The sequence below is a fragment of the Equus quagga genome, chromosome 1, assembly GCF_021613505.1.
Source record: "Equus quagga isolate Etosha38 chromosome 1, UCLA_HA_Equagga_1.0, whole genome shotgun sequence".
NCBI classification, from domain to species: domain Eukaryota; kingdom Metazoa; phylum Chordata; class Mammalia; order Perissodactyla; family Equidae; genus Equus; species Equus quagga.
In genome coordinates, this window is record NC_060267.1 from 89,309,300 (window position 1) to 89,335,878 (window position 26,579).

The 26,579-nt window shown below is 54.7% G+C and overlaps 2 protein-coding genes and 1 non-coding gene across 4 annotated transcripts; 2 read left to right on the forward strand and 1 right to left on the reverse strand.

Annotated features, from left to right (window-relative positions):
* The first annotated feature begins 64 nt into the window (after positions 1-64).
* COQ4 (coenzyme Q4) lies at positions 65-8,769 on the forward strand. Of its 2 annotated transcripts, none has more exons than XM_046664703.1 (7): positions 65-421; positions 497-628; positions 1,687-1,783; positions 2,324-2,426; positions 6,883-7,012; positions 7,416-7,659; positions 8,176-8,769. In XM_046664703.1, exons 1-7 carry the CDS (start codon positions 352-354, stop codon positions 8,351-8,353), a joined length of 954 nt encoding a protein of 317 aa, XP_046520659.1. In that variant the 5' UTR covers positions 65-351; the 3' UTR covers positions 8,354-8,769. The 2 variants fall into 2 exon arrangements, with proteins under 2 accessions (XP_046520659.1, XP_046520666.1); XM_046664710.1 differs by having other exon boundaries at positions 72-421; positions 7,566-7,659.
* A 4,322-nt stretch (positions 8,770-13,091) lies between these two features.
* On the reverse strand, positions 13,092-13,182 carry TRNAR-UCU (transfer RNA arginine (anticodon UCU)). Its single transcript is given in 2 exon segments — positions 13,092-13,127; positions 13,146-13,182. It is a non-coding gene; the product is annotated as a tRNA-Arg (tRNA).
* Positions 13,183-13,570: 388 nt separating this feature from the next.
* Positions 13,571-26,572, forward strand: SLC27A4 (solute carrier family 27 member 4). Its single transcript, XM_046664679.1, has 13 exons — positions 13,571-13,819; positions 15,153-15,319; positions 16,904-17,298; positions 18,590-18,748; positions 20,624-20,693; positions 20,801-20,892; positions 21,694-21,803; positions 22,077-22,286; positions 22,443-22,569; positions 23,244-23,381; positions 23,610-23,774; positions 23,869-24,021; positions 25,733-26,572. Exons 2-13 carry the CDS (start codon positions 15,159-15,161, stop codon positions 25,888-25,890), a joined length of 1,938 nt encoding a protein of 645 aa, XP_046520635.1. The 5' UTR covers positions 13,571-13,819; positions 15,153-15,158; the 3' UTR covers positions 25,891-26,572.
* The last annotated feature ends 7 nt before the right edge of the window (positions 26,573-26,579 follow it).

The window sequence follows — 26,579 nt, forward strand, 5'->3', positions numbered from 1 at the left end:
TTTATTGTCCTCGGGGAAAACGTGCTGCGGCCAAGAAAGTAGGGCCCGGCGCTGAACCCCTCTCCCTGAGTCCCCCACCCAAAGCTAGCGGGGCTTACCTGCTTTGGGAGCGAGGTGAAAATGGGAAAGTTTTATATCGGTGGAAATAGGTGTAGGCAGGTCGCCTGCTTTCCTTCTCCTACTTAGAATAGGGCGCTTTCCTGTCTGTACTATGGTTTTTCCCCTTAAAAGGCCCTCCGCCCAGTAGGTATCAAGTCCTTTTGACTTCTCCGGCGCTCCGTCGCCGGAGAAGTTTGGGGCGTCGGCCTTGCCCAGCCATCCTTCCGCGGACGTCCGACAGCGCCCGCTGCCATGGCGACGCTGCTGCGCCGGGCCCTGCGCCCCTTCCCCCCGCTCCAGGGCCCTCCCGGGCCTGCTGCAGGCAAGTGGCCCAGGCGGGAAGGAGTCCTGGGGGCCCCGTGCATCTTTGACCCGCGGCCTTTTTCTTGCCCTGCAGATGTCCCCCTCCGAGCCGCGAGCCGTGGCGCTGGCCTGCTTTACCCTGAACACATCCCCACCTCCCCGCTGCAGAAGGCGCTGCTGGCCGCCGGCTCTGCCGGAATGGCGCTTTACAACCCGTATCGCCACGGTAAGGCCGCCCGTGCCTGACGCTCCCGGGGGCCCTTGAAACCTGGGCGGGTCCTGATCTCTTTCAGAGCCTCGGTTTCCTATGGTAACTGGGGACTAGACCTGGCTGCACCTCAAAATCACCCACAACGTTCATGAAAATGCAGATGCCTGAATCCCACTCTAAACTGACACAATCCTAATCTGCCGGGAGTGGGGAGCGGAGGGAGCAGGGACGTGGAATTTGAGTTTCTGCCTTTTTTAACTACTCCCCGGGAGATTCTGTCATCCAGCCACATTGAGAACCTCTGGACTATTTAAATAGATGATTTATGAGCACCTATCAAATTATAACGTCCTACTAGAAATTAGCTTTATGAGGTCAGGGGCACGACTGCCCCGTTCTCCTGTATTGGCGGCGTTTTGGATAGTGCATGGCATACAATAAATGTTTGTTGGATGTATGAACAGAACATCCTAGGATCCTACAGGGTCCTTCCCATGCCTTCCAGGATCTTAAGTCGGAAAGTACTATTACTCCTACTAATAAAGACAGTAATGCTAAATGCTCACTGAGCACTTATGCTAGCTGCTCACTGCACCAAGCGTTTTATATGCATGATGTTCTTGATTTCTCACATTAACCCTATAAGAAGGGTGTTATCTGCACTTCATAAATTAGGACAGGAGGCTTGGAATCGTGAAGTGATTTGCACAAGGCCACCTAGTTAGTGACTGCACCTGGGTCCAAACCCAGCACTCTCTCATGCCAAAGCCTGTACCCGTCAATGGAGACATGATATTCTGTTGTGATAATGGGTGTGAAGGTGATTTATAAACTCTTTCAAGCACTGTGCTGACCAGAGCCACCTCATCCTTTTAGATTGATAGCATTGATGATAGTAACTCTAGATATGCTGAGCCCTTACAGTGTGCCAGGTGATATGCTAAGTTTAACATGAATCCTCATAACTAAGAGGTAGGTAGATATTTTATCTTGTAGGAAACTAATGCTCAGACTAGATCAGGTAACTTGCCTAAGATCGTATCCTCCATTTATCTCCATTTCTTTCCTTTCAGACATGGTCGCAGTTCTAGGGGAGACCACAGGACGCCGTGCCTTGAAGGTCCTCAGGGATCAGATGAGGAGGGATCCAGAGGGTTCCCAGATCCTGCAGTAAGTCCCAGCTCTGCCTGGGCGATGAGGAGCATTCTCTGGGGATCCTGATCTCTGTGGGGTCACATTGTGCTCCTCTCGGGAGCCCTTCTTGTACTCTGGCCATGGATGGCTGCACAGGCTGGGCACTGCCCAACTCCGGGGGTACTGTTCATATAGACATTATGATGACCCCTGGGTAGTGCCATGTGGTGGCCTCAGCCCAGTTTCAGCCACAGGGCTCTGTGCCTTCACTAAGCTCCCATAACACACGCCAGCTGTACCCCACACCCTTACCTTCAGTGCCCTTTGTGAGTACCCTGATCACATGTGAGGCCTGCCTGCCTAGATTGTATCCTGGCAGGCAGGAACCACATCCTTAGCTTGTGGTAGTCTCCTCAGCCCCTGCCACTGGTTTGGCTAGTAGAAGGTGCTCCATTAGGACGTATGGCCCCATTGCTGCTCTCTGCCCCTTCACGAAACCCACCTGCTCTAGCTGGACCTTTCACCTGCCTTTGCTGGTGCCCTCCCAGTAACTAAGTCCTGCCTTCTGCCTTGCAGAGAACGACCCCGAATCTCACTCTCCACCCTTGACCTGGGCAAGCTCCAGAGCCTGCCTGAGGGCTCCCTCGGCCGCGAGTATCTCCGTTTCCTGGATGTGAATGTGAGTTTCTAGCTTCTGTGCACTTTGCAGTCACCGGGAGGGCAGAGGAGTGGCACAGGAGTGACGTACTGTGGAAGGAGGAGCCCTGAGCTGCCACTATGGGCAGGAGTGCTTTTCAATCCTTTGTGCCAAGGCTTGTCATTTTCCCTGGGACAGGCAAATAGTCTGGGAACGTTACTCCAAGCAGTAATACTGGCCAACATTTATTAACCGCTTGCTGCATGCCAGATGCCAGGCTCATACATGATCTCACTGCGTCCTCCCAGCAACCCTGTCAAGTGTGTTCTATTATTATCCCCGTTTAGTAGATGAGGAAACTGAGGCTCAGAGCAGCTAAGCAACTTGCTGATCTCATACAGCCAGTATTAATGGAGGCCAGTATTAATGGAGTATTCAAACCCAGATTGTGCTCTTTAATTGCTGCACTGTGTCCCCTGTTCCAGGGACAGTGCTTTCCCTAGAGTATGACACTCTGCAGCCCCAGGCAGGGAGGACAGGGGCTGGGGGGTGGGGGAAGAGTCTCAGTTACTGAGGAACTCATTCATTTGTTCAGAATCTGCCTTGTGCCGTCCATTGTTCCAGGTGCTGGGATAGAACGATAACTAGATGGACAAGGTCCCCCCTCATGGAGCTTATATTCCAGTTGGGGAAGTAGACAATAAAACAGTAAAAGAAAAAATATTCATATAAAAATTAGGCAAGATATTTATCGAGTACTTAGAACATACCAGATACTGTTCTCCGCAGTTGGGATACAGTGAATGAAACCAGCAGAGAGCCTGCCCTGGTGGAGCTTCCATTCTGGCAGGTGGTGCTGTGAGGACAACAGTCAACATGATAGAGGGCTGGGCTGGAGCGGGGGCACTTCTGATAGGGTGGTCATTGGAGGCCCCTCTGAGGAGACTTGGAAGATGAGGAGGAGCCAGCCCTGAGGAGAGCTGAGGAGGAGCATTCTGAGCAGAGGGACTGGCAAGTGCAAGGCTCTGAGTGTTTAGGAACAGGAAAACTGACCACTGTGGCCATAGAGGAGTGAGTCAGGGAGAGGCAGCCAGGGGGCTGGGAGGTCAGCTGGGCCACGCCCTGCCAGTCATGGGAAAGAGTCTGCATTTTGTAATAGGAGCAAATAGGAAGCTATTGCAGGTTTCCAGCTGGGTAGTTGCATGATCTGATTTATAAAGGGACCTTAGGATACAGCTTGGCCACCTTCCCTCTCCCTACCCACCTCCAACACCTACACACCCGATCAAACCACATCTGCCAAGTGGCTGTCCAGCCCAGCTGCAGGAGCCAGCCAGCTGGAGGAGGTGAGGGAGTGAGCCAAGGTGGCTTTAGAACTGCGTGTCTCAACCTTAGCACTGTAGACTTTTTGGGTCAGATAATTGTTGTGGAGGCTGTCCTGTCCATTGTAAGATGTTTAACAGCATCCCTGGCCTCCACCCACTAGACACCAATACCTCCCTAAGTTGTGACAACCACCAAAGTCTCCGGACATTGCAAATGTCCCCTGGTGGACAGTTGAAAACCACTGCTCTACAAGGTTATTGTCCCTGAAAAAATAATCTGTTCCTCGTACTGTCCTGACACTTGCCTCTGCCCCATTTTATACCATCTCCTTCAGATTTCACCAGGATACAAGTTATTTCATCAGTGGGAAACCCATCAGGGTGACCTGCCCCAAGTGCCACCCAGGGAGGGACAACCTTCTGAGGTTCCCCAGTGCCTTTCGTCCTGTTGCTATGGAGGAGGTGGGACTGCCAGGGCCTCCATGGGCACCTTGTCTGGTCACAGCCCTAGAGATTGTGACACTTGTAGAACATGGAAAGCAGCAGCACACAGAATGGGAAGGCATGCCTTTGTCCCAGCAGAGATTAAGTCAAGGTTCAAGGTGAAGTCACTTCCCTGAGGCTGACCTTGGCAGGAGGTATGGTCATCCTGGTGACATCAAGATTACAGGTGGCTCGGCCTGGGCTCTGGAGTTCATCGTAGCCTGAGTCAGAATCCTGCCTCTTTTCCCAGCTTTATGGCCCTGGGAAAATCATTTGATCTCTCTGAGCCTCAGATTCCTTATCTGAGGTAAGGAGACCTAAAGTTTATCTTCCAGGGTACTTAGATGGCTTACTAATAATGGGTATTAAGACTACTGGCTTTGGAATCCAGCAGACTTTGTTTCAAGTCCTGACTCAGCCATTTGATTAGCTGTGTGACCTTGGGCAAGTTACTTTATCTCTCTGAGCCTTATTTTCCTTTTCTGTATCTGAGACTCATACCAGTGTCTACCCCCTAGATGATCATGAGGGTGAAGTATGATAATACATGTAAAAGACATCATACACTGCTGGCACATGGTAGGTACTCAATAAATGTGGCTGCTCTCGGGGCTGGCCCCATGGCCAAGTGGTTAAGTTCTTGCGCTCTGATTCGGCGGCCCAGAGTTTCGCAGATTTGGATCCTGGGCATAGACCTAGCACTGCTCATCAAGCCATGCTGAGGCGGCACCCTACATAGCACAACCAGAAGGACCTACAACTAGAATATACAGCTATGTACTCGGGGGCTTTGGGGAGAAGAAGAAGAAAACAAGTAGCTGCTCTCACTGTGATCGCCTTGAGGTTTGTATAGCACGGAGAACCCTGCAGAAGAAATTAGGACCTGGTACCCAAGGAGGCCACAGACCATGGCACTGAGCCAGCAGCCCGAAAGCCATGAAGATGTCAAATCTCTCGCCTTCTGGACAGGCTGAGGCCATGTTTTGGGAACAGGAAGACCAGGCTCTTCCCACTCTGGGTGCTCCTGAGCACTCAGAAGGGTGGGTAGGTAAAGGAGGATGGCTCATGTTCCTTCCTGGATCAGGAAAGTGCCTGGACGCTGGCCTTTTACTCACGCAAGAGGTGTAGATCCACCAGGCCCTGGAGCTCCTACAGTGAGCCGGACAGAGCCAGCCCTGTCCTCGCGCCTGACAGGCTGCTGCGACACTGTTCATAGAAACAGAACTCAAGCCACAGAGGTAATTTTAAGTCTGCTGCTGGCCACTTTAATAAAAGCAAAAAGAAACAGGTGGAATTATTTTTAATGACATTTTATTTAACTCAATATATCTAAAATATCATTTCAACATGTAATCAATATTTTAAAATTATTAAGATTTCACATTATTCTCTTCATACTAAGTCTTCGAAATCCAGTGTGTATTTTTCATGTGCACAGCACACCTCAATTGCAGCTTGTCACTTTTCAAGGCTCAGTGGCCTCATGTGGTGTGCGGCTGCTGAACTGGACCGTGTCGGTCTAGCAGGGCCTTAACGCTCACATGCAGTAAGCATTACGGTGCGGTCATCTTGGGCGCCAAGGAAAGGTACAGGATGCTACAAGAGACCGCAATGTGGGCCTCGTCAGTCTGAAGGGCAGGGACAGCCTCCCCCGAGAGGGGACACTTAAGCTAAGTCAAAAAGGCTAAGTAGGAATTAATCAAGGTGAAAATGAGAGCACCCTAGGCTGGGAGCGGCTCATGCAAAGGATCAGCGGCCGTGGGGGCTTTTGTTTTTCATTTTCTTTCTTTTTTTTTTTTTTAAGATTTTATTTTTCCTTTTTCTCCCCAAAGCCCCCAGGTACATAGTGGCGTATTTTTAGTTGTGGGTCCTTTTAGTTGTGGCATGTGGGATGCTGCCCCAGCATGGCTCGATGAGCAGTGCCATAGTCTGTGCCCAGGATCCGAACTGGCGAAACCCTGGGCCACAACAGCGGAGCGCGCGAACTTAACCACTCAGCCATGGGGCCGCCCCCCCATTTTATTTCTAATTATGACTAAAAAAAATAACATAAAATTTACCTCTTAACCTTTTTGGGTTTTTTGAGGATGATTAGCCCTGAGCTAATATCTGCCGCCAATCCTCCTCTTTTTGCTGAGGAAGACTGGCCCTGAGCTAACATCCGTGCCCATCTTCCTCTACTTTATACATGGGACGCCTACCACAGCACGGCTTGCCAAGCGGTGGCATGTTCGCACCCAGGATCTGAACTGGCGAACCCTGGGCCGCCAAAGCAGAACGTGCACACTTAACCGCTGCACCATCGGGCCGGCCCTAACCATTTCTAAATGAACAGTTCAGTATATTCACATTGTTATGAAACCAGTCTCCAGAGCTTCTTCATCTTGTGAACCTGAAACTCTATACCCATTAAACAACAACCACTTCCCCCTCCCCTCAGGGGCTGCTTTGCCATAGATTCCAGCAGGCTACATACATTATGTGTGAGTTGGGGTAGGCCAAGGGGGTGCCAATTCTACCAGCTTCCCTGCCCAAGGACTCCTGGCGGCAGGTATGCACAGAAACAAAGTCCCCAGAGATACTTGGTGGGGCATGAGTTTGGTGAGAGTTTGGCAGAGCCAAGGAGCGGCTGGCAAATTGGGTCCTGGGAACGGTTGGGAAGGGGTCTAGGGGAGGCTCATGGTTGTCAGAGGGTCTCCCCAGATACCCGGGCACCCACCCGATTCGTGGATGATGAGGAGCTAGCGTACGTCATCCAGCGGTACCGGGAGGTGCACGACATGCTCCACACCCTGCTGGGGATGCCCACCAACATCCTGGGTGAGTGCCACCCTCCCAGCTGCCTTGAGAGTGGAGGGTGGGTGGGGCGAGGCCCTCCAGCCAGCCTGTCCACCTGGCTCTGTCTTCAGGACCAGGGCAGGGCTCACCTATCTCTGCCACCCACCAATTAGCTGGCTCAGTGCCTCATTTTCTACTTAACCCGAACATCTTGGTAGCATCTATGCCACGCGTGCCCTCTCCTCTATCCCCACTGCCTCTGTGGCTCCTGTACTGATGTGGCGGCGTCCAAGCATCAGGGCTTCCTATTCTGAAACCCTTAGCAGCTCCCTAAGACCTGTAGGTACCAGCCTGGCTATTGGGAGTCCTCTGCATTCTGACCCAGGCTTCCTTTTCAGCCCTTGTTTCCTTCTGCTCTTTCTTGGACCCTCCCCTTCACCTCAAGGAAGGAGCCCAGCACGGGTGGGGACTGGGCATGGCCGAGCCCTGGTAGAGGTCAGAGAGGAGCAGACACCTTGCTGTGCCCTGCCATGCACACCACTGGCCTCTCCTCCTGGCCCCTGCTCACTTCCCACTCCCCCGCCCTGCCTCCCAGGAGAGATTGTGGTGAAGTGGTTTGAGGCTGTCCAGACTGGCCTGCCCATGTGCATCCTGGGTGCACTTTTTGGACCAATTCGACTGAGTGCCAAGTAAGTTCTCAAGTGGCGAAGGGCCGGGGGAGAATTGAGAGGGGCTAGGGCTCCAGGAAATGGAAAGAGCATGCAGCCTTCCTGTGCAGACCCCAGTGGTTCTCCAGGAAGCCAGAGTGGAAAGAACGGGGCAGAGAGGTGACAGTGCCCTGGCACAGGGTCTCTGGGGCAATGAATGAAGCATGGACGTTTCATGGGACCCTGGGGTCTCTTGGGCCAGGCCTCAGTGGCAGGTCAGAATGATGGAGTTGGGGCTGGGGGGACAAGGTAGCGTTAGTTTCTGGAGCTAGATGGCCCTCACATTAAATCTGGGTTTTGGCATGTTCAAGATGTGTGGCTTTGGGCGCAGGATTTTACCTCACTGAGCTTCTGTTTCTTTATCTGAAAAATGGGAATAATAACTACCTCCTCCTTAGGTCTGTGTGGGGATGAACATGAAAATGCACAGTAACTGCTGGGCACACAGTGTGCCCGGCCCTCGGACCTTATGTCTTCTTTTCCTCTGCTGCCCCACAGGAGCCTGCAAGTGCTGGTCTCTGAGCTGATCCCATGGGCAGTTCAGAATGGGCGCAGGGCCCCGTGTGTCCTCAACCTGTACTACGAGCGGCGCTGGGAGCAGCCCCTCAGGGCTCTACGGGAGGAGCTGGGCATCACGGATCCCCCCTGCATGTCGAGGGCCTGGCCTAGGCCCTGAGCTGCTGAACCAGGGGGGCCTGGCCTGGCTTCCCCTGGGGGCAGAGGACTCTTTTGCCAATACCTTTGTTCCTTTTCTTTGAACGCTGACTCTGGGACATCATTTATCAGAATTTGTCGTAACCACTGCTGAGTGGCTTTGAGGGCCAACCCAGGAGGGAGCAGTCTGTGCAGTGGGGTTCCCAGGCAAGCCAGGACTTAGCCAAAGAGAACCACATGTGACCAGGAATCAGTTGTCTAGGTTCATATGAGATGTCTTGGATCCACACCCCCTGTTCCAGAACCCTCCCTGCCAACCAGGGTTTTCTGGGTGCCAAGCTAGGTATCCTCGCAGGAGTGAGGGCTACACCCAATTCCAGAGGCCTAAGTAGGGGGAGGTGAGTCCCCACTGTCTGAATAAAGGCTCCCATCAGGTCACGTGTCTGTTTCTCCCATGACTGGCAACCTGTGGCAGACTTTCCCTCCAGCCTGAGCTTCAGCTGCTTGTCCTGTCTCTGGTCTGAAGTCGGCCGACTGGGATTCAAATTCCTAACTCCTCCACTGTCTTCTAGCAGAACGACTCAGGACAAGTCCCTTCCCCTCTCTGAGCCCATATCATCATCAGTAAAAGGAGAATGAGAGCAGTACCCACCTCCTGGGGTTACTGTGGGGCTTTCGTGAGGTGACACTCAGAAGAAGGGCTTCAGAGGAAGGACCTAAGGGGCAGGAGCTGTTTAAGTCTTACTGTGTTTGCAGGTGGAGGAGGCAGCTGCGAGGCTGCAGGGTCATTTTGGAGTGGCAACCCGGCATTTTCCTTGGATCAGAGCTAAGGAGTGGGGACGGGCAGGGTGACAAGTATGGTTGGAGGAGTGGGTGGCCCCATCTTGGGATTTAGAACCAGAAACACTCCCAAGATGGCAGAGCCTTTAGAGCTTTTGGGGGGCCAGCTCCTCACTGTGTGGATAAGACAACTAAGGCCCAGAGAAGGGCAAAGAATTGCCTGGAATAACTAGAACACAGGCCACAAGCCCTCCTGGTTGGTCTTCCTATGCCTCAGTTCCCCATCGATGATGAGAGCTGCAGTGTATTTACAGGTGTACTATGTGCCTAAGTACTTGAGAGGCATTCTCACATTGACACCTCCAACAACCCAAGGAGGGAGGTGGTACTGTTACTTGTATTTTACTAATGAGGCAATAGGAGCAGAGCTGGGACTGGAACCAGGGGTTGTCCGAGGACCTGCCCAGCACTGCGACACCAGTGCCTCAGCCTTCCTTGTGCCACTATATCTCAGTCCAGGGCTCCCAGTGGCAGAGAGAGGGTGTGGAGGGTGTGGGAGGCCGGGGGCCTACCTCAGAACCATGGCCTTGTCAAGAGGGAAGCCTCATGCTGAGCTCTTGGAATTCCTGCAGAAAGAGGAGGGGATGGGGATGAGCTCCCCATACCTCAGTGATTTTTTTCCAGGCCTTTCCAGGCCTGCCAGCTGTTTCCATGGCTTCCCCAGGGTCCCAGGGACCCCCAGCCCCAGGTCAGTAAAAGTCAGTGGTGCCAAGGTTGGGGGAGGGGCATAGGGGAGGGGATCAGATTCTCCTGGCCTCTGCCCAGCTGGGGAGCTCACCTGCTCTGCCACTCGGTGCCTGGATGACCCTGGGCCTTTACAGCACTGGAGAGAGCACTGGGCATCCAGATTAGCTGAGAATGGATGCCGGTTTCCAGACCATAGTGTGGCATTTTTGTCACCAGCTCGCAACTGGAGAAAAATACTGGCAATAGCTACCACTTACTGAGTTCTTCCGACAGTCTATGAGGCCCTGCCAACTTCTGCCTAGAAACTTCCATTCTTCATCTCAATATAATGTGTTGACCTTCTTCCTGTCTTTGGGAACAGCACTCTGTCCCCAGGTCATTTACATGGTCATTTATTGTATTTACAATTACATGGTCATTTCCTTGTCATTCACATCTGTGCTCAAATGTCACCTCCTCAGAGAGGCCTTCCCTGACCACCCCATCTGAAGCAGTCCCCTCCCCTCACTTCATCATATCACTTTATTTTCCACTCTGAAATTATCTCATTTGTTATTTATTTACAAGTTCTGTGTCTGCTCCAGGAGGGCAGAGACATTGTTCTTCCCCTTCACTGCTGCAAACAGTGCTTGGCACACAGTAGGGGCTTGCTGCTTCATTGTGGAAGGAATGGATGCCAAGCCCCGTGCTGCGCATCCCCTGTGCAAGACTCGTCTGGTCCCCGCAACAGCCTCACTTCACGGTGAAGACCCCAGGTCTCAGGTTCAGAGCGTGTCCTAGGGTCACACAGCTGGGATATGGTGGAGCCTGTCCTGGGACGCACAGGTCTTGAGTGCTCTCCCAGAAGCCAAAGGAAGGCTCCCTTTCCCTCTGTCTCATCGCAGCCATATGTAGCTGACCCCAGAGCAGTGTTTGGGAGCCCAGGCTCTGAAGGCAGATGGACCTGGGCCTGCTGTTGACCAGCACTGCACCCTTGCAGTAGTCACGTCACCCCTTTGAGCCTCTGCTTCCTCATCTGGAAAATTGGAGCGTATATATCTGTCTCACAACAGGGCCATTGTGCACACCTAGGGCTTTAGCACATAAGCACTTAGGAAATGGAAGTTGTCATTTGGCAGGAATGCCCTTCCTGGCCTCTGAAGTCAGCATGTACACAATCAAGCCAGAGGTATTTATTTTGCATACACCCAGAGTGGGAGGACTTATAGAGCTCAGAGATCCTCATGTTAAATGCACCTGATATCTATGGGGTAAACACCTACTCTATGGCAGGGGTCAAAACACTTCAGTCCCCTGGGGAGGTTTAATTCCTTCAAGTGACTCCAAATGTCAGTCTCTGATAAGTCAGCTGGTTTCAGTGCTGACATTAGTTCCCTAATGCAGGGCAGATGGGGGTCATGTCAGTGGAAAGGAACCCACTGTGAGGTCAGCCTAAGCTCAGCCTGTCCCACCCAGCTCCTGCCCTTCTTAGGAACCCTCAGTGGCTCTTGATGGCAGCAGGATCAACAACTCAGCCTGGCAAACAAAGGCCTTTCCAATCACTTTTCCCACTACATAGCCCTCCTGTGCCATGTGCTCTGCCCTGTGCTCTGATGCACAAGCCCCTAGTCTTCAGTCATTTCACAAATATCTTCTGAGCATTTGCTGAATGCTGGGGATTCCGCAGTGACTGAGACAGCTGCCTCCCCACCCTCTTAGAGTTGAGCAGTATGGCAGCTGAGGGCCTTCCATGTGCCAGCCCTGTGCTGAGAGCTTGATATGCATCATCGCACTGAATCCATACCCAGCCTTAGGAGGCAGGGACGGTGATGATTGTATTCCCATTGATGACAACTAAGGACACAGGCTCCATGGGGAGACGTGATTTGCCCAGTGTCTCACAGCTGGGGCTGGGAGTGCAACTCAGATGTGTCTGACTGGAAAGCAAAAAAGACAAATCACAATAGTGTGTGGTGAGTGTTGACAGAAGTACAGTGAGCACTTGGTGAGGGACAACCTATTCTAGTGACCTAATCTCCACCCACGCTCTCTGTGTGTCCAACTAGACTGCAAGCAACTTGAAGGCAGACTGTCTTGTTCCCTCTGTCCTCTCACACCTCCCCCCTCAGGCCTGGCCCAGAGTCTGCAGGGCACTGCTTTGGCTTCACCAAAGTGACCTGCCTGGGTGGAGGAGAGCCTGGGGGCTGGTCGCCACCGCCTTCCTCCAAATTCTCACTTTGCATATGACCTCACAGTCCATGTGGAAATAATCATGTTTATACCCATGGATCCTGGTACAGATAAGGTCAGAGCCTTCAATTCACTCTCCCTGTCATTCATTCAACAAACATTTATTGAGCTTGTTATTTGCTAAGCCCTATGGATACAATGAGATAATCTTCATGTCTAGATATTGTATGTGCTTTGTAGTCAATGAGTCTGTAAACTACAATAATAAATATGTCAAGTGCTAATTCAAATGCTCCCCATGACTCTCCACACCAACCCTGTGAGGTAAGCACTATTAGTATGTCCTCGTTTTTGTAATATAAGAAGAAATGGGGACTGAACTTTCAACTGAGAAGTTAACCCAAATGTGTTGGATGCCAATGCCCAGGCCCATAACCACTGCACCACACCGCCTCCTGAATCTAATACCCATGGCAGAGGTGGTGTTTTAATTTACCGAGGTCCTCCAAAAGGATGCACCCTATCTGGAAGAAATAGGTCCGAATTCTTATCAGACCAAAATTTCATTTTTGATCCCTATTAATAGAGCCTGAAAAATGCCCCTCCCTGCCTTTAAGGACTTCTACTGGACTAGGGGATTAAAGGATCTATTTAAGGACAAGTGGCAACTGTGGATGCCCAACGTGTATGATTAACAAGGAACCAAATTTTCAGAGGCGCAGAGTCACACAAGGCTGGGAAGCTGGCCGATGGACCAGGGCTTGGCAGGTGGCATGACAAATATGGTTATAGCTTTAGAGGTCAACCGATTTGCTGCAGAGTCCAGAACAGTCAGAGACCGAAGTTAGGTACAGGTCTCCATATCACCGCCCTTTGTATCACCAGGTGTGCCAGGCTGCTTATAAGATACCTTGGATGGGAAGGGATTCCTATGCAGTAATCCCCACGCCAAGTTTATTGCTGTCCCAGAAGCAGAGGTGGCAGCCTCAGGTCTACAAGTCTTTTGAACCTCATAAAGTTACGGAGGCCATAAAATATGAGAATGCGAGTGAGTTGTCAAAATTTGACTCTGGCGGGACTCGAACCCACAACCTTTGAATGACCACACCAGGATCAGCTAGAAGTCCAATGCGCTATCCATTGCACCACAGAGCCAGCCACCCAAACTTGTCCCCTGACTCACCTCTTCACCTGAAACCGCCGTTTCAGAGTTCTTCTACGTGTCGCTGGCTAGGAGAGGCTTGCTGAACTCTGCACCGGTCTGGACAGGGACTCCTGATTCTCCGCCGTCAGTGAGGGTGGGGGTACTCTGCCCCACGTCCAGACGCTCCGGTACTGGGGAGTCGGGGCCGAGGTAGAGTTCACCTGTCTCCTCCCGACCCTGGAGGTGTCCGCAGTTGGGCGGGACTGGGAGGCGCGGACTACAACTCCCAGGGTGCCGCGCGAGGCGCCGCCCGAGGCCGTCGCGCGCGCAGGACGGGCTGGGCCGGGTGGCGTCGGGCGTGCTGGGGCTGTGCCGCTGGCTGAGGTCGCCGGCCGTGGGGAAGGGGCGAGAGGCGGTGCTGCCGGCCCGCGCAGCCGGTTTGGGTTGCAGGAGGCGGACGGGGGAGGAGCGCCGCGGGCGGGCGGGGCGGTTCGGGCGGCCGGGCCATGCAGGACGCAGAGCCGGCGAGTTGCGGCTGAGACCGGGCTCTACGCACCTAGAGGCAGCTAATGCCCCTCGCTTTCCCCGCTCCGCCACTGGAGCCGGGCCGCATCTGGACCGGGCGCCGCGCGGCGGGGCCGACGCCGGGTGAGCACAGGCCAGGCCAGTGGGTCCCTGGGCGGAGGAATATCCCGGGCCGCGTCGGGGGGAGTTGACAGCGCCTGCCTGGGGTGAGGGGTCGCACCCTACCGCTCTGTCTCCTTGCCGGGCGCTCTGCCACCCTGGCTCTTTAGGGGCAGAGCGGTCTGCAGTGACGGACGGGGGCCTGAGGGAACTGGGTATCCCCTTCCCTCCTAGCCCCAAGCCCCAGCCTTCCGGGTCGAGTTCCTGCCCTCTGCTCTGGTGGGCTGTGGGAGGCCAGAGATCTGAGGGCCTTGGAAACCCTTGTGTTGGAGTTGGGGACGCTAGTTCGGCCCTCCTCCCGGCTTTCGCTGTTCTCGTGGAGGAGGGGGAGATGGTTCATAAGGGCTCCTTGTGGTTCAGAACATATCCTTATCCTGGTTTGGAGACTCTTAGGCTACATCACAGCCTTGACCTTCAGCCCCCTCCCCAGGAACAGGAGAACCCGAAGGAAAACTGAATCCCATTGGCTGCCCCCTTGAGCAAGTCCGTAAAGCGCCAACAATAGAGCCCAAGAGTCCTAATCTCAGCCCTGCCGGGCCGTTCCCCTCTCCCTAAACCCCAACCCCCAAAGATTCATCTGAGTGATTTGCTGAGTGTGTTTGTGGGGAGTGCCTTCAAGGCCTGCTTCCTCTCCCTCAATTACCTTTCCCCTCTGGGCGGTCACCTCTCAGGCACCCCCGGGCTCTAACCTGTCTGCTCCGTCGCCCTCTATGGGCCAGCCGAGGTATGGCGCTGCCCCCCAGGCCATAGGCAGGGACTGAGCAGGGCCCCTCCCCAGGAAGCTGCTCCTTTGGGTGTTGTGGTTTAGCCTGGTCATCCACAGAACCTCCCTCGGTCTCTAGATGGGGAGCCGAGCCAGAGGCACTTAGGTCAATACCTGCCTCTGAGCCATTTTGATTAGGGACCCTGGATGTCAGGAGAGTAGACTGACCTGTTTTAGCTGGAAAGGCCTCTGAGAGCGAGTCTCACTACACCCATCGCGCAGAGGGGGAGACTGAGGCCTAAAGTGGGAAAGGAACTTGCCCAAGGTCACTCAGAGTGTCGTAGGCAGAGATGGGACTAGGAAGTTAGAACCCAGCCTCCTGCCTGTCACCCCTGGAACTCCAAACCTCAAGTCCCATGCCTATAGCCTGCCCCTCCCAGACAGCCCTGGAAAGGGACCTCGTTCTCAGCCACCCTACTCAGTATGGCTAAGCCTCAGTATGGTAGACCCTTTGGGATCATAGTGGCCTGGCTGCCTGGGTCAGGAGGTGGGAGACCCAGACATCTGGGTCCACTGACTGCCTTGTGCCCACAGGCCACAATGCTCCTCGGGGCATCTCTGGTGGGGATGTTGCTGTTCTCCAGGCTGGTGCTGAAACTGCCCTGGGCCCAAGTGGGGTTCTCCCTTCTGCTCGTCTACCTGGGGTCTGGCGGCTGGCCCTTCATCCGGATCTTCATCAAGACCATCAGACGCGATGTCTTGTGAGTACCTGAGGTCTCTCACACCAAGCTGGGCTCCTAATCCCTAAAATCTCCCCAGACCGGACTCTGTGGCCTCTACCAGCACAGGGCACGTGGGCCCTGAAGGAGCAGCCTCTGCACCATACCTTGCTTCTGGCAGTAGCACCTGGTACTTCCATCTCCAAGGTCAAAGTTTCCTCCCGGGAAATCTCCCTAACTTGGTGTCCCTTAGCCTGGGGCAGACTTGGGGGCCCAGGATATACGTCTGACAACAGATGTGTTGAGGAGCCATCTGCAAGGGGTCCCCAGGACATGCTCTAGCTTGTGAGAGGGTGAAGAGGAACTCTGTGGGAAAGGCCTTGTCTTCGGGTTGGCATGAATCTGAGAGGGCACCAAGTTCTACAGCAGGGCCTCAAATAGATGTCTGGGAGAATCTGCTCCCCAAAGAAGGTCAGGTATGGTCCACAGGGATACCCTGTACCAGAAACACCCACTGCCACCTGCTCTGTGCCAGGTAGTGTGCTGGCTCTGGGGTCCAGAGAGGATCAAGGCAGACCCAGTCGGGCCAAGCTCAGACTGATCAGAGAGATAAGAAGGGGGCACAGTGAATCCCTAACTGGCAGCGCCATGCAGGCAGAGACCCTGGCAGCCTTGCTCACAGTAGTGTCTCAGCATCCAGCACAGTGACCCACGTCCAGAACAGGCAGCTCAGCGTTTGTCACTCTGAGTTGACTGCAAAAGGAGGTATCGAGTGGCCACCGCAGGAAGGGTGGAAGCAGCAGAGAGCTGTGGGAGCATGGAGCAAGGGGAGACAGCTTCAGGCCGGGGCCTTGGGGAATCAGAGAAGCTGGAGGAAAATTATTTGTACTTGAGAGGCACCTCAAGGTGGTAGGAGCAGGGGATTCCAGGTAGAGGGTACAGCATCAGCAAAGGCATAGAGGCCAGGCATCTGGGAGAGTTCAGGGGTCAGAGGTGGCAGGGGTGGGGCAGGAAAGGGGGATGTTGCCAGCGATTCCACAAACACTGACTGAAGATCTACCCTGTGCCTGGCCCTGGGCAGGACCTGGGGGACGAGGTGGTAAACAAGAGAGAGCCCTGCCCTTGCTGGGCTCACAGTGGGGAAGACTGGACAAATTGCAAACTCGCCCTTTATTTACTGTGCTGATTGTGGGGAGGTACGATATGGGGCTGTGGAAGGTCCCGAAAGAGGAGTTTGGACTTTGACTTGGGGAGTCCTGGAAGGCTCCGACAGAACAGCAGACTCAGAGCAGAGCTTAGAGGATAGTAGGAGTTGAACTCTGGAGCCAGAGGGGACTGAGGTTCAAGTCTTAGCTCGGCCACATTCCACCCACGAAGTCTGGGGCAAGCCATGGCACTGGCAGAGCGTTAGTTTCCCCTCCTGCACAAGGGAGGGAGTAGTTGTCCAGTCCCTAGTGTTACTGCGTGGCATCGATGAGCTGGTGCGTCTAATGGTGCCCAGAAGGGGAATGTTGCAAGTCGTCGGGCTCAGGAGCCTCAGGCCCGTGGAGCCGCAACCTGGACCAGGGTATCGAGATCCCCACTCCCAACCCCACAGTCACTGCTCCCTTGCTCGGTCCCATCCAGTGGCGGCATGGTGCTCCTGAAAGTGAAGGTAAAAGTCCGGCGGTACCTGCGGGAGCAGAAGACAGTGCCTCTTTTGTTCGCCTCTACGGTTCGCCGCCACCCTGACAAGACGGCCCTGATCTTCGAGGGCACAGACACCCACTGGACCTTCCGCCAGCTGGACAACTACTCGAGCAGTGTGGCCAACTTCCTGCAGACCCAGGGCCTGGCCTCGGGTGATGTGGCTGCCCTCTTCATGGAGAACCGCAATGAGTTTGTGGGCCTGTGGCTGGGCATGGCCAAGTTGGGCGTGGAGGCGGCACTCATCAACACCAACCTCCGCCGGGATGCCCTGTGCCAATGCCTGACCACCTCCCAGGCCCGGGCCCTCATCTTTGGCAGCGAGATGGCCCCAGGTGAGCACCAAAGGGTCAGGGGACAGGCATGGAGTCCCATGGGACCTTGCACACACCACAACCCCTCTCCAGCCCTGGGGGAGGCTGCGCAGCTCCGTGGGTAAGGGCATGAGCCCTGGAGCAGACGGCCTGGGTCTGCTGCTGGTCAGCCGGAGATCCTGAGTGAGAGATGGTATTCTCTGGGCCTCAGTTTCCTCACTGTGGTACCTACCTCATACCTCTTTCAAGAAGATACTTCACCTGAAGCACTAACAGGCTGATGCTACTGTTATCTGGTGCCCTCAGATATAATGGTAACCATTCTTGTGACTAATTAGGCCTCATTTGCCTCGTCTATAAAATGGGAACAAGAATCCATTCCCTGCTTTCCTGCCGAGCTTATGTTTTATTTGCTGCCACATTGGGTACTGACCGAGCACTGAGCTTGGTGCTTTACAAAAGCAGCTTTCATCTTCACAAAGCCTGGTGAGGTAGGGATTGTCATCCAGGCTTTACAGATGAGGAGACCGAGGTTCAGAGTGGTGTGAGGAACTCACCCAAGGTCACACAACTGGTAAGTGGCAGAAGTGGGCTTTGATCTTGGACTCGACCACAGTGTCCCTGTTCTTCTTGCCCATGCCGCTGTGGTTGTGGAATGATAGACAGGGAAGGTTATTAAGATGCTGAAAGGGAGGAAGGAGGATGTAGCAGGGAGAGCAAGGAGGATAGAGTGAATCAAGAGGAAGCCAGAGGAAGTGGAGCCAGGTGGGCCAGGACAGGTCCGCGTCCAGGGCGAGTGAGTATCTGGACGTCTGTAGTGCTCAGGGGAGCCTGAGAGAAAGTTCCTACTCTCTGAAGAGGCTGGAGGGCTGCTGGCCTCTGACCCCGACTCCTCCCTTCTAACGGATCCCCCACAGACCAGCACAGTACAGTGGGTAGGAACTCAGACGTTGGTGTGAGATAGAGGCGGCTCTGAGTCCCAGCTCCAGCACATTCTAGCTGTGAGCAAGTCCCTCCCATTCTCAGAGCCTCAATTTTCTCATCTGTAAAACAGGCTGTTATTGGTCTCTACTTCCTGGGTGTGTGAGCAGGAGAGAGCATGGAGAGAGCCTGTGGTGTAGTTAGCCAGCAGCTAACAGGAGCGGTCACTCCTATGAGCATCTTCCTTATATTGAGTGCCTGTGCTTCACCCATCTCTCTCCCTGCATCCAGCCAGTCTCCCCTGACAGCATGCCCAGTGCTGACACGAGCAGAGGTCCTGGGGACACAGGGTTTCCTGGCCTGCCTGCTAATCTGCCCTGTCTCCCCACAGCTGTCTTTGAGATCCATGCCAGCCTGGACCCCTCACTCCTCCTCTTCTGCTCCGGCCCCTGGGAGCCCAGTGCAGTGCCTGCTGGCACAAAGCACCTGGATCCCCTGTTGGCAGATGCCCCCAACCACCTTCCCAGTCGCCCTGACAAGGGCTTCACAGGTGAGCTCCCCACTCCCACAAAGGGGTTCTAAGATGACCAAGACAGAGCACCAGGCTGAGGGTCAGTGGCTTGGGTTCTTCTGCAAACTTGCCTTATCACCTGGAGTGAGTCATGTGACCTCCTTTTTCCATCTGGGAACATGGGGACAGTAACCCTGGGGTTACCAGGAAAGTAAAATGAGCTGATGTGTATGAAAGTGCCAGGCCTGGTGCTGAGCACGCAAGAGCTCACAAAACCTGAGTCTGATTTGTTGAACAAACCTTTGCCGATGCCTGACGTGCAGGATCATGTGGAGCTCAGAAACCTGCTTTGTGGGAATTTCGGCTGGGGTTGGGCTGGGAGCAAGGTCCTCTGCAGATTCATCCAGCACATGTTTAGTGCTGGGCTGCCTGCCTTCCCCTCCATCCTCCAGGCAGCCTCCCGGACCCCCTTCCCTCTCTTTCTCTCCACTCCAGCCTGCCTTGTGAAGCAGACAGCCTGTTGCATCACCTGGCGGCTCAGAGCTTGGACTGAGTTCATATCCTGGCTCTACTGCTCCCTTTGTGTGACCCTGAGCTGCCCTCTGAGCCGTGGTTCCCACAGCTATAAAACTGGGAATAGGGGCCAGCCCAGTGGCGCAGCAGTTAAGTGCTCACGTTCCACTTCGGTAGCCCGGGGTTCGCCGATTCAGATCCCAGGCACGGTCATGGCACCGCTTGGCTAAGCCATGCTGTGGTAGGCATCCCACATATAAAGTAGAGGAAGATGGACACAGATGTTAATTCAGGGCTAGTCTTCCTCAGAAAAAAAAAAAAAGAGAAAAAAAAAGCTTGGCAGATGTTAGCTCAGGGCTAGTCTTCCTCAAAAAAAAAAAAAATTGAGGATGGTCGGGGCCAGCCCGGTGGTTGGGTGGTTGGGTTCACACGCTCCACTTCAGCGGCCCAGGGTTTCACCTGTTTGGATTCTGGGCGTGGACATGGCACCGCTCGTCGAGCCATGCTGGGGCAGTGTCCCATATAGCAGAGCCGGAAGGACCTACAACTAGAATATACGACTATGTACTGTGGGCTTTGGGGAGAAGAAGAAAAAAATTGGGGCTGGTAACAGCACCTATTTCATGGAGTGGCTTTGAGGATTGACAAAGATATAGTAGGTTGAGTCCTGGAGCTAGAGTGTGGGAGGAAGTACTCAGCCGCTGGTCATTGTCATTACTGTCATTTAACCTCTGCCACACTGAGATCTTATCTCCTGGGTGCTTTGTAGACTACTTGAGACCAGGGACTCTGACTGGTTCAGCCTGGTGGCCTCATGGTGCCTAGCCCAGGGCTTGCATCGGCAGGCATCCAGAGTGTGAGATGGCTGATATAAAATGTGCAGGATCATCCAGTGGCATTCCTGACTTCCTGGAACCACCAGCCTGGTGGGGCTGAGCCTTGTAGAGAAACTGTAATGTGACAGGGTAGGATAAAGAAGAAATGAAGCTGGAAGCCCTCCCTGGTGCCACCTGCCCTCCCGCAAACCTGGGTCAAGTGCTGCTGCTGGGCCTCACCAGACCCTGTGCTTCCCATCTCCTCCCGGCACTCTGTGCTCAATATTGTGATTGCCTGTGTCCTCCCATCTGCCTGTCCCACTTGGCTGTGACCTCTGCCAGGGCAGGGGCTGTGCCCGTCTTAGTCACTGATATCTCCCTGCACCTGACACAGAGCGAGGGCCCAGAAAAAGTTTGTTGAAAGAATGGATGCAGGCATTTGAGCAGAGAGTGGTGTCTGGGGTCAGCAGAGTCGGCTTCCTGGGGTAGATGTGATGGGAGTGGGTGTTGGTTTGTCCTTCTGTCTGACTCCATGCCCAGGCCTGTGCTGGCCCCTCACGGCTGCTCACGTGTCTGTTTTCTTCAGATAAGCTCTTGTACATCTACACATCGGGCACCACAGGGCTGCCCAAAGCTGCCATCGTAGTGCACAGCAGGTAAGGGGCAGGCGCCCCAGGGGGAGGGCTGGAGGTGGCAGGGCCTGGGAGCCTCTCCTCCTGCCTTTCCAGGGCCTCACTGAGCCCTCTGCCCCCTGCCCTCCCAGGTATTACCGCATGGCTGCCCTGGTCTACTACGGATTCCGCATGCAGCCTAACGACATTGTCTATAACTGCCTCCCCCTCTACCACTCAGCAGGTAACCCTGGGCCCACCTCCTCAGTCTCCAGTGCCCCCAGAGCTTCAGGAACGCCACCCCTCTTGGCAGGCAGCAGGTCATAGTAGAAACACGTGAGCTTTGGAATCAAATCTGGGTTCAAATCCAGATGTGGCCATTGACTGGACTTCTCCTCTGAATGAGGATGGCTACACCAGCCTGATGGTGTGGGTGTCTGTGTCCCGCAGGGCCCCTGGGCTGGTCTGACAGTTCCGTTCATTTCCAGAGGTGTGCACAGCCTGGCTGCTTGCTCTTAGGGGCCTAAGGGAAGACAGAGATGGAATAAATATAGTTCCTGCCCTCAAGCTGCTTAAGAGTCCAGTGTGTATTTGGGGCAGGACAATGATGGGAGCCCACATGAGTCTGGGGAGGGACAGGGAGCAGGAGCTCAGCTCAAGAGAAGAGCCCAGTGATGGCCGGGAAGGCTTCCTGAAGGAGGTGCACCTGAAGCAGGCAGATATGAAGTGCAGAAGCCAGGTGGTCTAGCTCAGTGCCCACTGGCTGAATGGCCGCATTACGAGCATGAGAGCAGGAGCTTGGGACCGGCTCCAGAGGCCCCGGGGGATAGTCTAAGGAATGTGCACTTGATCTCAGAGGCACTGGGGAGCCATGGAAGGTGTGTGACTAGAGAGAGATAGGATCAGTTAGTTTTGGAGGGACAGGACAGAAAAGAGAGAGACCAGGGGAAAGGGCCTTTGAGGAGGTTGGGCTGGGCCAGAGGAGGCTCTGGAGGGAAGGGTCTTCCGTCTCCCTGACCTCCAGGGCCCACCCCTCTGCCTTAAGGGAACATCGTGGGAATCGGGCAGTGCCTGCTCCACGGCATGACAGTGGTGATCCGGAAGAAGTTCTCGGCTTCCCGGTTCTGGGATGATTGTATCAAGTACAACTGCACAGTGAGTGAGAAGGGAAGGGCAGGAGCTGTCCCTCTGCCTGCTGACCCTCCCACCAACCCCACTCGGGGACGTTTGTCTGACAGCTGGAGGCAACCAGTCCTTCATTCAGGGCAACATTCCTGTTGTGCAGATGGGGAGGCCCAGAGGACACAGATGGCACAGCGGGCCCCTAGGGGGGTGGGGTCAGGACCAGTAGGGTTGGGACCTGAGAGATTGAGAGGTGGTGAGTGACAACACCTTGGGGGCCCAGACTCACGTCACATTTGCCCCCAGATCGTGCAGTATATCGGGGAACTCTGCCGCTACCTCCTGAACCAGCCACCCCGGGAGGCAGAGAACCAGCACCGGGTGCGCATGGCACTCGGCAACGGCCTGCGGCAGTCCATCTGGACCGAATTTTCTAGTCGCTTCCACATCCCCCAGGTGGCTGAGTTCTATGGCGCCACTGAGTGTAACTGCAGCCTGGGCAACTTCGACAGCCAGGTGCGGCCCAGGTCGGGGCGCGGACGGACCAGGGAAGGCACTGCAGCAGAGGGGAGGGCAGGGTTCCAGCGAGGGAGTGTGGGTGGCAGAGCCCCCCACCCCTCGAGTGTTGGGCCCATGGTGGGAGAGCACAGGCCCAAGTCTTGGCCTTTGCAGGTGGGAGCCTGTGGCTTCAACAGCCGCATCCTGTCCTTCGTGTACCCCATCCGGCTGGTACGTGTCAATGAGGACACCATGGAGCTGATCCGGGGGCCTGATGGCGTCTGCCTTCCCTGCCAGCCAGGTCTACCCTGGGGTTGGAATTGGGTGTTAAGAGGGGGAGAGATTGGCCCAGGAGGGAGATGGGACAGGGATCAATGAGTAGGGAGCCCTATTCTGACCAGTGGCCATCACTTAGCTCTTTGCTTAGGACTACAAGGCATTTCTTTCTTCATCCATCCATCTACTCATTCACCATCCCATCCATCCCTCAGTGCATTCATTCACTTTCATGTTGAAGACCCTGGGTCTAGGCCAACTAGGATTGATCCTAGGTCAGCCCCTTAGCTTTATGCCCTAGTCCCCTCATCTGCAAGTGGGGCTGATGGTAGCACCACCTCCTGGGGTTGCCCCGAGGATGATGTGTGGTAAAGAACACAAAGCTCTTTGAGCAGAGCCAGGGGCCCGGGGAGTGCTGGCTTTCGTCAGGATGTCCATGTAGAGCTTGGCCACCCTTCATTTATTTGTTCATCTTACCATCTGTTTGGTGACCAGACATGACTGAGTGCCTACATGTACCAGACCTGCTCAGAGAAGCTCCCTGCCCTCGGGGCTCCTGGGCTGGGGGCAGAAATGGGTGTTTCTAGGGGAAGCAGTGTGAACAGAAGCCAGATCAAGATGCAGGGTGCATTGGGGAGTGGGGGAGCTGGTGGAAGAGGCCACTCAGGGCAAATCTGACTCTCATTTTCCTGCCCCCAGGTGAGCCAGGCCAGCTGGTGGGCCGCATCATCCAGCAGGACCCCCTGCGGCGCTTCGATGGCTACCTCAACCAGGGCACCAACAATAAGAAGATTGCCAAGGATGTCTTCCAGAAGGGGGACCAGGCCTACCTCACCGGTGGGTGGGCATTCTCTCTCCAGCCCCTCATAGCCCCTTTGAGCTGGGCAGGGTGGAGAGGAATAAAGGGGCCTTCCCCCACCTTCAGAGAACACCTCCCCAGGACTCCCCGAGTCCCAGCCCTTATGGTTGAGCAGATCCTTGGGATCCAGCAAGGACTGCCTGCCCTAAGTCACTGGGCCACAAGCCAGGCCTGCCCACGCCCTGCCTCACACAACCCCTCCCTAGGTGACGTGCTGGTGATGGACGAGCTGGGCTACCTGTACTTCCGAGACCGCACGGGGGACACGTTTCGCTGGAAAGGTGAGAATGTGTCCACCACGGAGGTGGAAGGCACGCTCAGCCGCCTGCTGGACATGGCCGACGTGGCAGTGTATGGTGTCGAGGTGCCAGGTATGTATGGGAAGGCAGGAGGTGCCAGGGATGTGTGGGGAAAAGCCAGCAGGAGGCACTGCCAGCCTCTCACCATCCATCCTGCTGCCCCCAGGAACTGAGGGCCGGGCCGGAATGGCTGCTGTGGCCAGCCCCGCTGGCAGCTGTGACCTAGAGCACTTTGCACGGCTCCTGGAGAAGGAGCTGCCCCTATACGCCCGCCCCATCTTCCTGCGCTTCCTGCCTGCACAGGAGCTGCACAAAACAGGTCTGTCTCCTCCCCTGCGCCAGCTCACAGGTTCCTGGCCACCTCCCATGTGGTCATCATGCCAGCCCCTGCCTTGCTGGAAAGCCTTCCCTGACTGATGTGACCCCTGCCCAGTATCAGGCCCCTGGGAGCACCTGAACCAGCTGAAGTAGGGAGGGCCTGACGGACTGCGAGCCCCCTGAGGATTGGAGGATGGCCTTGACTTCTCTGTCCAGGAGAGGCAGGGGAGCTGTCAGACCTCAGGGTTCAGAGAGGCAGCACAAATACCCCACTCTTACTTAGGGCTTAAAACAACCATTTTATTTGCCCGCAATTTGGGAGTGAGTGCTTCTTTGTTGGCCTCACTTGGGGTCAAAGAGCTGCCATCCCTCAGTACATACAAGGAAGGGAGGAATCTGTAGCCATTTTTGTCAGTCTATCATACCTGGGTTCAAATCCCAGCTCCACCACTTACTGGCTGTGTGATGTTGGCTCAGCTGGGGCTGGAGGGTCTTAGATGCTCACTCACGTGTCTGGCTCCTGGCTGGTAGTTCTGTAGCACTGCCCGAAAGAACTATCAGCAGTGATGGAACTGTTCTGTGTCTGCGCTGACAACACAGCAGCTGTTAGCCCTGCTTAGCTACTGAGCATTTGAAATGTGGCTGGTATGACTGAAAAACTGAATTTGAAGTTTTATCTAATTTAAGTTAAACTTAAATAGCCATGTATGGCCAGTGACTACTGTATTGGACGGCGCCAATCTAGGTGGCCTTCCCTGGGATGGTTCATCTCTGCTCTGTGTGGCTTCTCATCATTCAGGCTAGACTGGTCTCAGGGCACCCCCAAGATGGGGGAGATGGAAGCTGCAAGGCCCCTTGAGGCCTAGACTCACTCAGAGCTCCCACAACATTACTTCTGCCACGTTCTGTTGGTCAAAGCAAGTGACAAGGCCAGTCCGGATTCAAATGGGGGTTGAGAAAGACTCCAGCTCTTGCTGGGAAAAGTGAGTAAACCACATGGCAGAGGAGTGTACATACAAGGAAGGGAGGAATCTGTAGCCATTTTTGTCAGTCTATCATACCTGGGTTCAAATCCCAGCTCCACCACTTACTAGCTGTGTGATGTTGGCCCAGAGGTGTGCCTCTCTGAGCATCAGTCTTGTCCTCTGTACAGTAGCTAATATGATGGACTAAAAGATGCATAATTTACATTACATACTATTAAGAAAGAAAACCACTGCTAATTAAACTATTTCAGAGATGTTAAAATTTTAAAACATGTGCATCTTAGAACCTATAGAATTAGGTTGAGCCCCTGTCTCTGGGGTTGATGTGCAGATTAAATGAGATTACGCCTGTGCCTGGGAGGTGCTTGAACAAAGGGAGTAATCACAGGAGACCCAAGTTCTGGTCCTCTCAGTATGTGGCCTTGGACAAATATCTCCCCTTCTTCAGGTCTCAGTTTCCCCATCTGCGCAAAGGAGGCGGGTAACATGGCCCCCACACCCCTTTGCCAGGGCTGCTCTGAGAAGCGAGACAAAATGTGATGGAGCCTTTTTTGCAAACTGTAAAGCACTGTGCTCCTCCTCCCATGCATGCCCTTTCCTGTGTTCTCTCTGGTCCTCCTTCTCTGCCCATCCTCAACTCTGGCGGTCGGGTACCTGGAACTCGGGCCTCTGCACTCTACCCTCTGACTCTGACTCTTTTTCCCCCCATCTCCCCCGCCCCCTCAGGGACCTTCAAGTTACTGAAGATGGATCTGCGGAAGGAGGGCTTTGACCCAGCGGTTGTGAAAGATCCGCTGTTCTACCTGGACACCCGGAAGTGCCGCTACGTCCCACTGGACGGAGAGGCCTACAGCCGCATCCAGGCAGGCGAGGAGAAGCTGTGATTTGCCCCGAATCCCTCTGAGGGCCAGTGGAGGCTGGACCCAGAGCCCCAGCTCCTACTCCAGAGGGGTCCTGGGCAATGCCAGACCAAAGCAAGCAGGACCCAGCACCTCGGCTCGAGGTGCTGACCCCCTCCCCCTCAAAACTGCCAAGTGACCCACTGCCACCTCCCCCCGAGGCTTTCTGTGAAAGCCTCATGTCCACATATGTCTTTGAGGCTAGGCGGGGCCTCTGGGCCCCAGGCTGAGACTGACTGGGCCCCTCAGGATGATGTCTTAGGTCTGGGCAGGGGGAGGTTGAGGGTTACCAAGGACTTCCCAGAGAGCAGGGAGCTGTACATGGGACCAGGGCAGAAGCCCCCAGACTCAGGAAGCCAGCAGAGTGGGCAGGAGCAGCAGTGGCCGACAAACATGTGGCCAAAGAGGATCCTGGCCCACAAACTGCTCAAGTGTCACTCTGCCCTGCTTCGGCCTGCAGAAGGGCGGACCCCGACCTGCAGCAGGTGGCTTGGACAGAACACCCCCTCCTGTCCTCCTCTCCCTGGGTGGCTGCCTGGCTATCCCTCAGGCAGCGCCTTTCTGTCTTTGTGGGTCTGTCCATGTCACCTTCTCCATCTCAGTCCTGGCCTGGCTATGAGGAGGGGTGGGGGGCGCTCAGGGGCCAATAAACTCTGCCTTGACTTCCCCTAGCG

Bases quoted from the DNA above. Each gene is read 5' to 3' on its own strand.
- SLC27A4 (XM_046664679.1), top strand. From the start codon at position 15,159: ATGCTCCTCGGGGCATCTCTGGTGGGGATGTTGCTGTTCTCCAGGCTG. The intron at 20,694-20,800 runs GTAAGGGGCAGG...CTGCCCTCCCAG, and splicing joins GCCATCGTAGTGCACAGCAG to GTATTACCGCATGGCTGCCC. The intron at 23,382-23,609 runs GTGGGTGGGCAT...ACCCCTCCCTAG, and splicing joins GGACCAGGCCTACCTCACCG to GTGACGTGCTGGTGATGGAC.
- COQ4 (XM_046664703.1), top strand. From the start codon at position 352: ATGGCGACGCTGCTGCGCCGGGCCCTGCGCCCCTTCCCCCCGCTCCAG. The intron at 7,013-7,415 runs GTGAGTGCCACC...CTTCACCTCAAG, and splicing joins GATGCCCACCAACATCCTGG to GAAGGAGCCCAGCACGGGTG. The intron at 7,660-8,175 runs GTAAGTTCTCAA...GCTGCCCCACAG, and splicing joins CCAATTCGACTGAGTGCCAA to GAGCCTGCAAGTGCTGGTCT.